Below are 15,094 nucleotides of genomic sequence, written 5' to 3' on the forward strand. Positions count from 1 at the left end.
AACCAGCTTCAACTTCTAAAGAACAGCTTACATGTCCTTTCTCTTGATAAGGAGAGCTTCAGAAATGTTCTGTGTTCAAAACAGATATGCTACCACTGAAATGGAGCCTTTACCCAGAGGAAAAATCAACCGTGTCCAGAGCCACTGAGTGAGTCTTAGATCACCACCTGTCGAGTTGGATGGCCCAGAGAGATTCAGGGCTGCCAAGGGGTGGATTGTCAAGCAGGAAGAAAAGCTAGTCACTTTCAGGAAAACCCAGAAAAAGGCCAAGGCATAACAAACCACCACTTTTATCTTCTGGGAGAATGTAGGCATGGGGTATGTGTGGCAGAATGGGGTATGGGGTTCTCCTTTTCTGCCTGACCATCCTCGTTTCCAATCCACCCACCTACAACAAACACCTATGTATTTTAATCATTCATCCTTCATTCCATTTGTTTTCTCTCATTTTGTTTGTGCTAATGTCTCTTGGAGCCCCACTGCATGTGTGCGTTAGTTTCTTGCTTCTCTATTTTAAGTTTGCATGCTCAAAGTTTCATATCAGCTGTGGCACAAATTTTTATAATTTCTCTAGAGCGGAAACTAGATTGTTGGGGTCCTGTAGGGGAGCAAGGAGGGAACCACCCAGTGTACTGATGACCTAATCTTGGAGGGTTGTTTGTTTGCTTCTGCCCCCACCCCAATGGCTTAGCTTGAAAGAATAAGCTATAGCTCATGGTGTGCAAGTGGAGATTAAATATATTAGACCAATTACCAGATGGCATACTTCGAGAGCCATAAAACAAAGGTGGGAAAACTTTATCTCACAAGGGTTGAATCCCCTTTGGGGTTCTCTCAGTGGTGGAGGGCACAGGGCCAGAGACGAAAGTGGGTAGAGAAATGAATGCAAGGTTTGTCTTTGTACAGTAGGCTAGTTTGTACCCCACTTTTAACCTTGGTGTGTCTGGGGCATGGGTGAATCTCCTGCCCATCACCAGTGCTGATTGCCCAACAGGACCAGCTGGGCATGGCCCCACCCAACTCTGACAATGTGGCCAGGGATACGCATGAAGGAGGTGCCGAACTCTGCCCCCGCGCTGGAGCACTATTGGGTCCTGGATGCCCAGCCGCAATGCCACCCACTGGAAAAGGTGAGCGGTCCTCTCTTTATCCTCCAACAAAGGAAGAAAAAGACCCTATAAGACATATAAGGGCACATTCCAGCCAGTCCAAACCATTAAAGGAAGGTACAAAGGAGATCTGGTAGGGGGTGTGGCTTTGGAGAGAGTGTGACCTTGGGAGAGTCCCAAGAACCAGATAGAAAGGATCTCAGAGGCTTACATTCAGCCCCATGGCCTAAGGTTCATCTTCCCTGGCATAGAGGAACAGGGAATATTTGATGGCACTGCTGCCCTTCCTCTGATCTACAAACTTGTCATACAGTGACTGAGATGCTGCTGTCAAGATTATACTCCTTTCATCCAATTAATAACATGTGTTTCAAGACTGCGATCTTAGGGATGATATGCACCGCACACTGGTTAGCATGCAACTTTTGGGTTATGCGTTTTCTGTTGCAGAAAGAAACACAAAATGCTTTAATAGATTTCCGTGTATCACATCAGCATTTGATTTGTTTTAGAAGGTGTGATAGTGACAGCCCAAGCATAGTAAATGAAATCTAAGTATCTTTTCACGCATGCTATATATTTAAGCGGCACCCAACTGCCAGCGCTGCAGGAAGAGCACTAGGTGACTTCTTAGTTCTTTGTGGGATCTGCAACTTTCCCCAAGAATAAGATGGCCTCAGTAAGCCAGTCCATAATTAAGAACATGAACGGGTAATTTAGTTTAATTTCAGGTGGGAGGGACGTAAGTCCAATTTCAATAAAAGTGACAGCTGCAGCTTCAGTGCCATTCTCATGGACATTTAAATAAGCTTGGTGAATAGCCTGTAAAGAAAGCAAACAAACATTAGTACAGACAGTGACCCAGAGTTAAGTATATGAGAGACTCCTGCTCCTTCAGAGGAATCCATTGAAAGTCTTTGTCGACTTTGTCACTTCTTACTCTCGTGATCTCTTGATCTCACCCTCCCAACCAATCATGTGTGTGTGTAAAGTGTCATCTTGCACCTGTTAGCCTGGAGGAAGAAACTGGGAAGGTTTCCTTATGATCTCTCCTCTCCAAAATGATCCTTAATGATGTGTGATTCCAATGGTCTGTGTCCCATGACACCAATGAGCCCTATGCTGCTCCCAACACAGACTCAGCGCAGCATTTTAAAGAGTTGTGGGTATTGTATAGAAGCCTGAGGAGCAGGGTGCCTGGACAGCCTTGCCTTATTAGAGATCATATCTTAGACTTGCTTCACACATGATTTTTTCATCTATTGAGATGAATTCTGGATGGAAGGAAATGTGAGCACTCTTCCACATGTGAAAAATTGCACAAGTGTATCTTAAGTTGTATTTGTTTTCATGTAGAAGACACTGTGCACATGATTTTTGCTTACAAGGGAACGATCTCCATGTGTGGTGCCACATTCAAGTACTCTAAACCTCAACTTTATTTGAACCCTCAAATATATATCTGACCCAGAAAGCAACATATCAATGTGGAGTCTTACGTTCAATTCTCACACTATGTTGAATTTTGATAAACCTACCTTAGTAACCTTCACCTCCGGCTTCCCAGTAATACCAGTGAGGTCTGCTTGGTCTGTGAATAATTCAGTTATACCCATTCTACTTAGTATCTCTGTAAGATCATAGCGTCCACGAATCATTAACTTTGGAAGGTGAAGTACTATTCTCCTATTGAAAGTAGAATCAGAGGCTATTAAGATTTCACTCTTAGAAAATGTTTAGATGACACAATTTGTAGACACTTTACAGTTTGGCTAGATAAAAAAATGTCAAGACTAAAGTTGTAAAAATAAGCACAACAGTGTAAAAATGCTACCTAATATTCACACAGCTTTAAATTAAAAATGTGTGTTTCCTTTTGGATTAAACATTTCCCCCAACTTTTATTATGTTTCAGTCAGAGGAATGGAGTCAATATGGTGGATTTAAGCACACATAGGCCTCTGCTGAATATAACATTTTGTATGTGACTACTGTTCCTTCTCTCAGATGCTAAGTGCATCAGTGGTGGTAGTGGGAGCAATTCTCCCTATGTGGTGCCAAAGGAGACAAACAGCCCATCTACAGCCTCAATACACAGTTGCTGTTTGCTTGAACCAGCCCACTGATCCAGAATACAGGCTTAGATTATCACAAACAGGCTGCATAGAAATGTAGACCACTCCCCTGAGTTTTATTTCAGGGCAGGTTTTCTTTTGGTTTCACTGCCAATCCATGGGTGAATTTATTTACTTTGCAGTGTTTACTAAGGGACGAATTAGGGATAAAAATATAGGACTCTTCTTTTGATTTAGACCATTGGCCCTCCTAGCCTAGTATTGTTGACAACAGGGCCAGCCTGCCCATGCAATGGGCTGAAGCATCTGCATTGGGCAGTGGCACCCAAGAGGTGGTCCCCTTGTGGGCGCTGTACCCACCCTGCCACCGATGGAGAAGAGATGGAAGCAGTGTCAGCAGCTTTTGCCAAGATCTTTTGAGAGCTAACTAGAACCCAGATAAGGAAGGTTTCGCAGGGGGTGGGGGTGGGTTTTGGTGTCAAGACAGCTGTGGGAAAGCACCTTCCCATTTTGCCTCAGGCATTGAAACAGGTTGGGCCATTCCTGGTCTACCATGACTGGTTGCTGTTCTCATAGAATTCAGACAAAGGCCATGAAATCCAGCCCTGCCTTGAGATGAGGCCTGAGGCTTTCTGCATGCAAGGCATGTGTTCTGTGACTCAGCTATGGTCCTTCCCATGAATAACTGATCGCAACTAACAGGGCAGTCTGGGTAATGAAGAGGTGCCAAGAAGGTGAAAAGGACTATCGAGATGAGACTTTGGGACTAGAGAACTTTAAGCATGGTTGGGAAGATTAATAATTGGCCAAGTAGCTACTTTTCAGTCTCTGAACTGAAGCTTAAGATGATCCACCACAAGAGGGAGGGAGGAGGCCTCATCCTCCCCCCACATTGTAATTCAGTGTTCATGGCAGGTCTCCTCTCTTAAATGTTAATAAAGTTGTGGTCCTGGTGTGTCTTCCTACTTATACCAGGCGTGCACACTATTTGTGTCGCCTGTACATGGCATCTTTGGGTTTGTTTTCAAGCAGTACTAGCAGATGGTAACACCTGTACTCAAAGAGAACTTTGAATATTAAACTCCATTAGAACCTCATTTGTGCCTATTGAATATATATTTATATAACCAGCCTAAGGTTAGTACACACGCGCGCGCACACACACACACACAATCGAGAGTGGTTTTAATGCTTGCTAAATCTAATATTTTAAATATTAAGTACATTGTAATTTGTTACGATGTGCTTATTAAATACAGTGGTACCTCTGGTTACATACTTAATTTGTTCTGGAGGTCCGTTCTTAACCTGAAACCTGAAGCACCACATTAGCTAATGAGACCTCCAGAGGCTGCCGCGCTGCCGGAGCACAATTTCTGTTCTCATCCTGAAGCAAAGTTCTTAACCCAAGGTACTATTTCTGGGTTAGCAGAGTCTGTAACCTGAAGCGTCTGTAACCTGAAGCGTCTGTAACCTGAGGTACCACTGTAAAAGGTTGGGTGTATTTTTTCCCCAAAAGAATAGGAAAGTGTTGTCTAGTAGCTTGCATTTTCTGTTCTCTGTGAAGACAACAGGAAGCCCTAGATTGTATCATGTTCCATGGACACATTGAATAAGGACTTGAATCTGTATTGTATGCATTTCGTTCTAGAATCAGAAAACATCTGTGCAAGAGATGTGGGCTTATTAGCACTGATGGATTTTGCTTTTCTTCCCCAGAGATCAGGGTTGAACAAAGGGTTTTCCTCCCTGTTATTTAATCATACAAGATGATAACAGCTCTGAGGCGGACTTGCTTCAGGTCACCCAGTGAGCAGGAATGGCTATCAAAGTCCTGCTTGTTCCAGGTGTAATGCCCCCTTTAAAGGTGTGGTGATTTGTCTGCTAGAGCGCACAGACTTACTGTTGCCTCACTGATTTCATCCATTTTAGCAAGATGTCTCTGTTCAGACCATCTTCCACTTGCTTCAGTTTCCCTTGATCAGGCAGAATGAAGAATGCTATGGCACCGCTTTTGTAAGGGAGCTGCACCACCTCACAGGACAGACTTTCATCATAGTACGTCTTAAAAGTGCTGTCTTTGATCATCATGGGAACTTTCACTGTTGTTTGCTCATCCACGAAGAAGTCTTCTTCTCGAGTGTTCTGACTATTAAAAGGACTTTCCCAATAATCTAATGAGGACAAAAACAAGAGGGTACAGGTCATTCCCATAAGATCTGGTTTGGATGGGTGGGGTATAAATAAATTATTATTATTATTATTATTATTATTATTATTATTATTATTATTATCTCACTAGGCTTCCAGAGACAGTGAGTCTGCAGAGTTCTGCTAGGAGATCTTGCTTCCACTCCAGCTGCCCTAAAAGTCTGGGAACTGATGGTTCCTGGTTGTTTTTCCTCATTTAATTGGCTTACAGTGTGAAATATTTCTTCTTGATGCTCCATCAAGAAACATGCACTACCCTCAAGATTATATTTGGACCTCAGTTCAGTGCTTCACCTCAGTCTGAGGCTCATTGTAACCTGCTTGATTCAGCTGTCAGTCTATCTGCTTAGTCCACCTCCCCTTCATTATCTGAAGAGCAACAGTGATTGTAACTCCCCCCCTTTTGCTAGAACTTGATGGAATTTGTAGGCATAACAGCCTCTCTAACGTTGATAAAGTCTACAAAGTTGCAACTAATTCCCATTAACTTTCTTATGATGGTAGTGGTAGGGAATTGAAGGGAATTTGCAGGCAAGGACAGATGCTGTGTTATTTCAAATTTCAAAAGGACAGGTGTGTTATTTCAAGCAAAGGCTGATGTTACAATTCTGAGGTGGGCAAAAACTTGAGTCACTTAAATATCCCCTAGTGCTTTGTGGGTCTGACCTTTGCAAGTATGAGAGCGCTGCCATTTGATCAGAAACCTGCCAAATTGTGAACAAACTGGGCCAGGGTCCTTTGTGCTGCACACTTTAAATAAGACATGGAGGGACAACTAAAAGGAATTTGCTTTCCAGTTAAAACTACAGTGGTACCTCGGATTAAGTACTTAATTCGTTCCGGAGGTCCGTTCTTAACCTGAAACTGTTCTTAACCTGAAGCACCACTTTAGCTAATGGGGCCTCCTGCTGCTGCCGTGCCGCCGGAGCACGATTTCTGTTCTCATCCTGAAGCAAAGTTCTTAACCTGAAGCACTATTTCTGGGTTAGCGGAGTCTGTAACCTGAAGCGTATGTAACCTGAAGCGTATGTAACCCGAGGTACCATTGTATTGCCCCAATTACAAGTTTAACCTATCAATCACAATAGAGCTCTTTCTTCCCTCACCTTTTGCTTTCCCTTCCCCCATCATTTAAGCCAGGAATAATTATGTACGCAGGAAGTTAAGAGAATACACTTTTGTTATGTACTGAGTTGAATAGGATCCAAGATGCAGCAGTCTGATTGGTCCTAGAACAATAGGATCCAAAATGCAGCAGTCTGATTGGTCCTAGAACAATAGGATTCAGAATGCAGCAGTCTGATTGGTCCTAGAACAATGCAGCAGTATGATTGGTCCACAGGAGCCACCCAATCCAGCTCCAGGTGGAAGTGAATCCGCAACCTGATTGGCCTACAGGAGAATCCTAGAATTAGCCAATCACGTGCGGCCCATTGTGTAAATAATGTTTATAAAGCAGATATTGTGGGGGAACTTTCATTCCTCACTACTATGAGCTGAATAAAGAGCATGAAATCCACACTTGACTCTGAGTATATTTCAACTTTTTAGCTGATGTTCACGAGAAGCTTTTTTTTTCTTTTTTAAAGAGCCGAATCTGCAAAGCACTACAGAGTGCTTCAGGGGCCCTGCTTTGAATTATCCCACCTTGTATGCATCCTGCTTCTAGTCTGACAGGGCCCAAATCTGTCTGCCCTCATGGTTTGGTTCAGTATTCATCTGAATACAGAGGAAACCCATGGTATTTGCCTTATTCTGAGCCAATAGGGAAAGCTCCGCGGTGGCGGGAGACTATTTGCTATGCTGAATGCAGTTTCTGTAGCTCTTCTTCCCAAATGAACCCATCTCATTACCGTGGTACCTCGGGATGTGAACGGGATCTGTTCTGGAGCCCCGTTCGTGTCCTGAAGCAAATGTAACAAATGATGGTATGTCTGCATGTGCGCGGGTCGCGTTTTGACGCTTCCGCGCATGCGCATGACGTCACTTTGAGTGTCTGTGCATGCGTGAGCGGTGAAACCCGGAAGTAACACGCTCCGTTACTTACGGGTTGCCGCAGAGCGCAACTCGAACGCGCTCAACCCAAAGCACATTCAACCTGAGGTATGACTGTACAAGCAGAAAGAGTGATAATGTTGAAGGTTACCGGTACTTATTGCCAGCAGGGGAATATCATTGGAGAAGGTCATTTTTCCTTTCCCCCCCCCCCTCAAGTTGATAGACATTGGCATTCAAATGGTGTGCATGTGCTCTGTCATGTGCTCAATTTGGTGGGGCAAGACTTACCTGGGGCCCCCAGTATTTTATTCAAGTTGGCTCTCCTGCAACAGATACAACAGATTGAGCAGTATCTAGCACTAGTGCTTAAGCAGTGGACATTTTAAGTTAGTTACAACACCCTGCAATAATAATAAAGTAAACTCCATCTGACTTACCTTTCATGTAAAGAAAACTTATAATAACCAATATAGCTCTTGTATCAAGATCCTTGACAATATCAGTTATTTTTCCATGGGTTTTCTCCTTTATGTAGTTATTGATTTGGTTCTCGGCTTCTGTAGCATTTTCGAAGTTAGTAGGAAGAACATCAGCCTGATAAAAATATTTGGCATCATTCAAGAACTTTTCCAGCAGCTTAAATTTCTTATTTGGGAAAAGGGTATTCCCAATACTCCGTTGGATTTCGGCCTCAGTACTGTTCAGCTTCTGGATAAGATGACGGAAACCTCTATGAATTTCCTGCTCGCTGATATCTGTCTGGTTAAAGCAAAGTCCTGACAAAAGCTGACTCCGTGTGGTAGATTTGGCTGCCAGCACCAGCAAAGCAAAGGGCATGGAAATGATTGTAGGAGAAAATAAAATGTTTTCCTTATGAGCCTCTAGAGCAACCTGGCGGTAGAATTTAAAGGCAAACTCAGTATTCCCTGGGGCTATCTTCTCATAGGGTAAATTGCCTGGTTGACCGGTCTGACAGTTAGCAACAGCTAAGAGTCCAGCAAAAATCAAATACAGATTGAAATGAGGCATTGTGTTCCTCTGAAAGTAACCTGTAAAGAATGACATTTCCGTTACTAGATCCAGTGACAATAATATAGTCTTTGCCTGGTTTGCATATAAAGCCAATCTGTGGTTTGTTGAGCCAGAATGTGGTTTGTTTGAATGTCTGAACCTAGTGCACACTAACCATGGCTTGTTTGGGGCAGCAAACCACAGACTGCTTGCCTTACAGACCAGGACTTGCTTTAACTGTTGTTTGGCATTGTGCCTGAACTCCCCAGCCATGTTTAACCATGCTTTGTTTGCCACTACCCCAAGCTCCATACAATTGCCAACCTACAGACACATGAGACAAGAAAATAGAAAAGCAAAGAAAGTTCTGAAGAAAGAAGCCATGGTGTCTGGATACATCGGTATGAGGCGCATCAAACATAACATCCACCCAAACAAGCCATGGATTAGTATTATGTCTGAACACAGCAATTCTCTTGAGGTGTTTGCTTTCCAGATGGCATTCTTTATGATGATTGACCTATGGGAGTCCGTTCAGTGGTGGATCCTATCTCATTGCTGAAACTAGCCTAGAATAGCATTTGGCTTTTTTGCTGCTGCATCACACCGTTGACTCATGCTAGGCTTGTGGTTTACTAAGACCCCTAGATCCTTTTCACCTGTACTACTAGTAATCCAGGCGTCCACCATCTCATATTTGTGCAGCTGGTTCTTCCTACCTAAGTGTAGAACCTCCCTATGGTTGAGCCCAGTTCTCCAATCTGTTTATTCTGAATCCTGATTCTGTATTCTGCAGCATTAGTTCCCCCTTCCAGTTGGGTGTCATTTGCAAATTTAATAAGCATCCCCTCAACAACAAACTGGGGACAGAACCCTACAGACCCTACTTGTCCCTTTTTTTTCCTGGATGGTGAGGAGCTGTTACTGAGCACTCTTTGAGTTTGGTCAGTCAACCAGCTACAAATCCACCTAACAGTTATCTCATGCAGCCCACAGGTTACCAGTATATATATATATATATATATATATATATATGGAGAATATAATGCAGAATATCATGGGGAACTTTGTCAAAAGCCTTACTGAAATCAAGATACACTACATCCACAGCATTCCCCTGATCCACCAAGCTTGTAAGTTTATATATTTTTAAAAAAATGAAATGAGATTCATCTGTCATGACTTGTTTTTGAGAAACCCATGTTGGGTTTTAGTAATCACAGCATCCTTTTCTATGTCTATGTTTCGTTATCTGTTCTAGGACCTTTCCTGGTATCAATGCCAAGCTCACCAGTCAGTAGTTATTTGTTCAATTTGCATGATTCAAATCTCTGACTGGCAAGCCAGAGCCTGGAATTTCATGCTAATGATTCAAAGCTTATCTTCATCTCACCCTAAGAAAGTGATGTGGTTTGCTAGCACTGCAAATAGTGCATACTTTCCCAATTTAAAATAATATTTCTGTGACAAATTGGAGTTGTGGTCTGGCCGTCTATGGAACATTGTTTTAATCAAGAGTGGATTGGTTTAAATTCAGGCAAGTTTAATCTCAAGCTGGGGTTCCATTAAAAGGCTAATTTGAAACATTGATTTGAATCACCTTGTACATATGAGAAACAGGTTAATAACTGAAAGGAATGACCTCAGTTGCAATGGGTATAATGGCACTGTGGTCTAAACCACTGAGCCTCTTGGGCTTGCCAGTCAGAAGGTCAGCGGTTCGAATCCCCAGGACAAGGTGAGCTCACGTTGCTCTGTCCCAGCTCCTGCCAACCTAGTAGTTCAAAGGCATGCAAGTGCAAGTAGATAAATAGGTACCATTGCAGTGGGAAGGTACATGGTATTTCTGTGCGCTCTGGCTTCCGTCACGGTGTTCTGTTGTGCCAGAAGTGGTTTAGTCATGCTGGCCACATGACCCAGAAAGCTGTCTGTGCACAAATGGCTGCTCACTTGGCCTGAAAGCGAGATGAGCACCACAACCCCATAGTCACCTTTGACTGGACTTATCCATCCAGGGGTCCTTTACCTTTTTTACCTTTTTTACCTCGTCATTTGCATAGGATCACCTCAAACGTTTGCTCACACCCCACAAGTACACTCCTTAACATTCATCCTTGTAGCACTGGGCTAATGAAAGTATTGCTTTTGCATCCCCCTGGCCCAGAAGCACACATACCAAGTTAAGATTTAAGAAATTCAATAGGTGTTTGCAAGGACAGCAGGAAAATATTCTGGCAACAAGCAACTCGCAGATTTTTAAAAAAACCATTTTAAAACATAGTATTGTATGTTACCTTCATAGATCATATGATGATCTGTTTCCCACTGTGAGAGTTCCAGCAAAGTACCCAATGTTGTACCTGAAGTTTGAGAGTGCAAGGTGGTCTTTCTCACTCAGACTTCCTGCTTCTATGTGCTCTGAATCTTGACTACTTGATACTTATATGGAGAAATCCTCAATGAAGTCCAATGCAACCTCAGTGGTCAACAAGCCACTCCCTCAATTAAGTGTCCCAAATAACCAATCATATTCTGCAGCATCATGCTACAGCATCAGCAGCATTGCCAGACATTCTCCGAATAGTTTCTTAAACAAAGGAAGGACGTGAGAGATGCCTATCAGAAGCTAGAGCTAGTTTAGCCCACTTGCCCAACTCAATTTCCCCATCTCTCTGACCTTTATGAGATTGCAACAGTTTGGACAGTTTTCCTTTGGGGAAGGACTCCAGCTCAGTGGTAGAGAATCTGCTTTGAGCACAGAAGGTTATTGAAGACCTTCTTTCTAATCAGCAGAAAAGACACGGGAGACAATCCTGAGAAGTCAGAGCCAGCAGCATGAACTTGCCTGTTTCCCCACCTCTCCAGCTTTTACCTGGTTGCCTCAAGTTATTTTTTATCTAAATAATAGCTTCTATTGTTTGATTTTCTGATTAACAAACCAAACCAAAGGGGTTGTTTTGGGAGTGTTTCACATCATCTGCCTTGCAAATATGTTAATGTACAATATCTCCTTGGGTAACAAAGCAAATTGGGGAGGTTCAAGGTCGTCATTCATGTTAATAAGTCAGCTCACATGGTATATATTGGCTCTTCAGCTACCAGCTGATCCAAATGCTCATGCTAAATTAACCTTGTGAGATAATCCAGATCGGAAGACCAGGAGACAGTCTTTTTGGAAGAAATGGGTGGAATGTGGCATATAATAATAATAATAATTTATTATTTGTACCCCGCCCATCTGGCTGGGTTTCCCCAGCCACTCTGGGCGGCTTCCATAGAAACCAAAAATACACTAAAATATCACAGATTAAAAACTTCCTTGAACAGGGCTGCCTTAAGATGTCTTCTGAATGTCAGGTAGTTATTTATCGCTTTGACATCTGATGGGAGGGCGTTCCACAGGGCAGGCGCCACTACCGAGAAGGCCCTCTGCCTGGTTCCCTGTAGCTTTGCTTCTCGCAATGAGGGAACCGCCAGAAGGCCCTCGGCGCTAGACCTCAGCATCCGGGCAGAACGATGGGGGTGGAGACACTCCTTCAGGTATACTGGGCCGAGGCCGTTTAGGGCTTTAAAGGTCAACACCAGCACTTTGAATTGTGCTCGGAAACGTACTGGGAGCCAATGTAGGTCTTTCAAGACCGGTGTTATGTGGTCTCGGCGGCCGCCCCCAGTCACCAGTCTAGCTGCCGCATTCTGGATTAGTTGTAGTTTCCGAGTCACCTTCAAAGGTAGCCCCACGTAGAGCGCATTGCAGTAGTCCAAGCGGGAGATAACCAGAGCATGCACCACTCTGGCGAGACAGTCTGCGGGCAGGTAGGGTCTCAGCCTGCGTACCAGGTGGAGTTGGTAGACAGCTGCCCTGGACACAGAATTGACCGCGCCTCCATGGATAGCTGTGAGTCCAAAATGACTCCCAGGCTGTGCACCTGGTCCTTCAGGGGCACAGTTACCCTATTCAGGACCAGGGAGTCCTCCACACCAGCCCTCCCCCTGTCCCCCCAAAACAGTACTTCTGTCTTGTCAGGATTCAACCTCAATCCATTAGCCGCCATCCATCCATATGCATTAGATCCGTTGATAAGCTCAGATGGATAATTTTAATCACTTCCTGTTCTGCAGCTAAGGTATCAATTAACCATGAATGCAAAATGACAATATTTTCAATTACAACATTGGTCGGTGTATTTTTATGGCCTATCTGCTTTGAGTGCTTCAGCATTTCCTATACTGCTGGAGAGAATTACTGGATCCTTACAGAAAATTCAACCAATAACCACTGAATGCATAGTTAGAGAAATTTGGAACAGGGAATTAGAGAATAGTATACAGCATAAACAATAGAAAAGTGCTTTAGAAGCTGTACAGAATATTTCCCTGAACATGAAGTTGATTATGTAAAAATTACTATTTAGAGTATATGGGACTCCACAAACTTTGTACAGGAATGCACTGTCTAATATAGATAGATATATGAGGTCTGTCAGACCGCTCTTCTTCCCAGACTGAGAGGTAAAATGGTGAAAAACAGGTTATTTATTGGGACAGAGTGACTTCTGCGGCTGTTGTTAAAGCTGCAAAACAACAAAGCTAGTATTAGGGGGGTTGTTGGGTTGTTTTTGTTTTTATTTTGAGCATGTATTTTGTTTATCAGATTGTGATCTCATCTTGAGAACCACCCTGAGACCTGCGGATATAGGGCAGTATGCAAATGTATTTTATTCATTCATTCATTCATTCTGGTTCACACATATGGTTTCATCCATCCCATATATGCATGCATAAACAACAGTATGACTAATATCCACTATTATAAATACAAATGAATGATACATCATCGTTGTCATCATCATTTGTGTACTGTCCTTCATCCCTAAATTACAAGGTGGTTTACAAGAGAAAAATACAAAATGAGAACACAACATACATAATAAAATAATATTTTTTGTTGGGAGCCGCCCAGAGTGGCTGGGGCAACCCAGTCAAATGGGTGGCATATAAATATCTCACCTGACACCTACAGATATGTAATGAAGGCGCCAGGTGAGCCTCCCTGGGGAGAGCATTCCACAAATAAGGAACCACTTCAAAAAAGACCTGTTCTCATGTTGCCGCCCTCCAGACCCGTTGTGGAGGACACACACAAGAAAGGACTTCAGAGGATTATTTCAGAGTCTGTTAATCTGGGGACAAGTAGTCCTTAAAGTATTGTGGCCCTGAGATGCTACAATCCTGAGCCTACATGCAGTTGTTGTACACACATGCATACTTATTGTACATCTGCATTATTTGCAACCAGTTCTCCTGCACAGGGTGCTGGGAGCCAAGGGGGCACTTACCCACCACATTCCCAAAGCCTAGTAAGTGCTGGGCTTTGGGAAGGAGTTGTGAGGGCTCTGACAGGGTCCTAGGTTCCTCCTGCCTCCTTCCCAAAGCTTAGCTAGCACTTGCACAGTTTGAAGAAGGAGGTGGGACTCTAGGACTCTGCCAGAGCCTTGCACCTCCTTACCAGCACTGCAAGGGGGTGGGGCATTGCATGAAATTTTGGCCCTTGTCAACTCATAATTCATAAGAACATAAGAAGAGTCTGCTGGATGAGGCCAATGGTCCATCTAGTCCAGATTGGGCAGGTGCTTTGGGACTCTCCCCAGGTAATGACCCTTGCTTTCCTGATTGGAGAACAGTGTTGGATATTCTCTCTGTATGAGAATCATTTGTTCCAGAAACAAGAGAAGAAATTCCAAGAAGAAGCAGAAGGCTGAGACTGTTTTGTCTATGTAATAATAATAATAATAATAATAATAATAATAATAATAATAATAATAAATTATTTATACCCTGCCCATCTGCCTGGGCTTCCCCAGCCACTCTGGGCGGCTTCCAACAAAATATTAAAATACCGTAATGCATCAAACACTAAAAGCTTCCCTAAACAGGGCTGCCTTCAGATGTCTTCTAAAAGTCTGGTGGTAGTTGTTCTCTTTGACATCTGGTGGAAGGGTGTTCCACAGGGCAGGCGCCACTACCGAGAAGGCTCTCTGCCTGGTTCCCTGTAACTTGGCTTCTTGCAGGGAGGGAACTGCCAGAAGGCCCTCGGCGCTGAACAATGGGGGTGGAGACTCTCCTTCAGATATACTGGACCGAGGCCATTTAGAGCCCTTAAAGGTCAGCACCAACACTTTGAATTGTATTTGGAAACGTACTGGGAGCCAACGTAGCAAGGATGTTTTCTGTGGGAACTGTTCTTTGGATGTGTGCAGTGTGACAGGAAGTACTGATAATGGTTCTGTGTAACTTGTAACGTGTTGTGAGTCACTTGCTTGCACCTTGTGGTGAGAGAAGCAGAGTGGGAATCTTGGACTTGTTGGACTCTAAGCATGCCTTGACCATGGCAGTGGTGAATGTCTGTATATATTTGCTACCAATATGCTTTTATGCCTGTGAAGTAAACCTCTACACTTGACTGAATCTTTGTGGCGTCCATGAGTGTTTATTGCCTACTGGTGTACCTTCAACCCCGAAGACGCTTCCAAGGAAGGAGCTGCTTTGAGATGTAACTCTGCCAAGTATGGATACGGGCATGCACACACAGTGAAAGTTATGCCGGACCCAATTCTTCTAAATCATCCATCAGAGGCTGATGGATTGATCCAACAAACAGAAAGGTGTATGCATGTAAAAACTAGCCTTCTG

At 43.5% G+C, this 15,094-nt stretch overlaps 1 protein-coding gene across 1 annotated transcript; it reads right to left on the reverse strand.

Moving 5' to 3' along the window:
- Positions 1-1,739: 1,739 nt before the first annotated feature.
- LOC310744871 (alpha-1-antiproteinase 2-like) lies at positions 1,740-8,230 on the reverse strand (the record flags this gene model as incomplete). The annotated part of the gene is made up of 4 exons (XM_083576728.1): positions 1,740-1,931; positions 2,648-2,795; positions 5,088-5,358; positions 7,831-8,230. 4 exons carry the CDS (start codon positions 8,228-8,230, stop codon positions 1,740-1,742), a joined length of 1,011 nt encoding a protein of 336 aa, XP_083432854.1.
- Positions 8,231-15,094: the final 6,864 nt, after the last annotated feature.

This window comes from Podarcis filfolensis (assembly GCF_964270895.1).
Source record: "Podarcis filfolensis genome assembly, chromosome: 1".
Classification (NCBI taxonomy): domain Eukaryota; kingdom Metazoa; phylum Chordata; class Lepidosauria; order Squamata; family Lacertidae; genus Podarcis; species Podarcis filfolensis.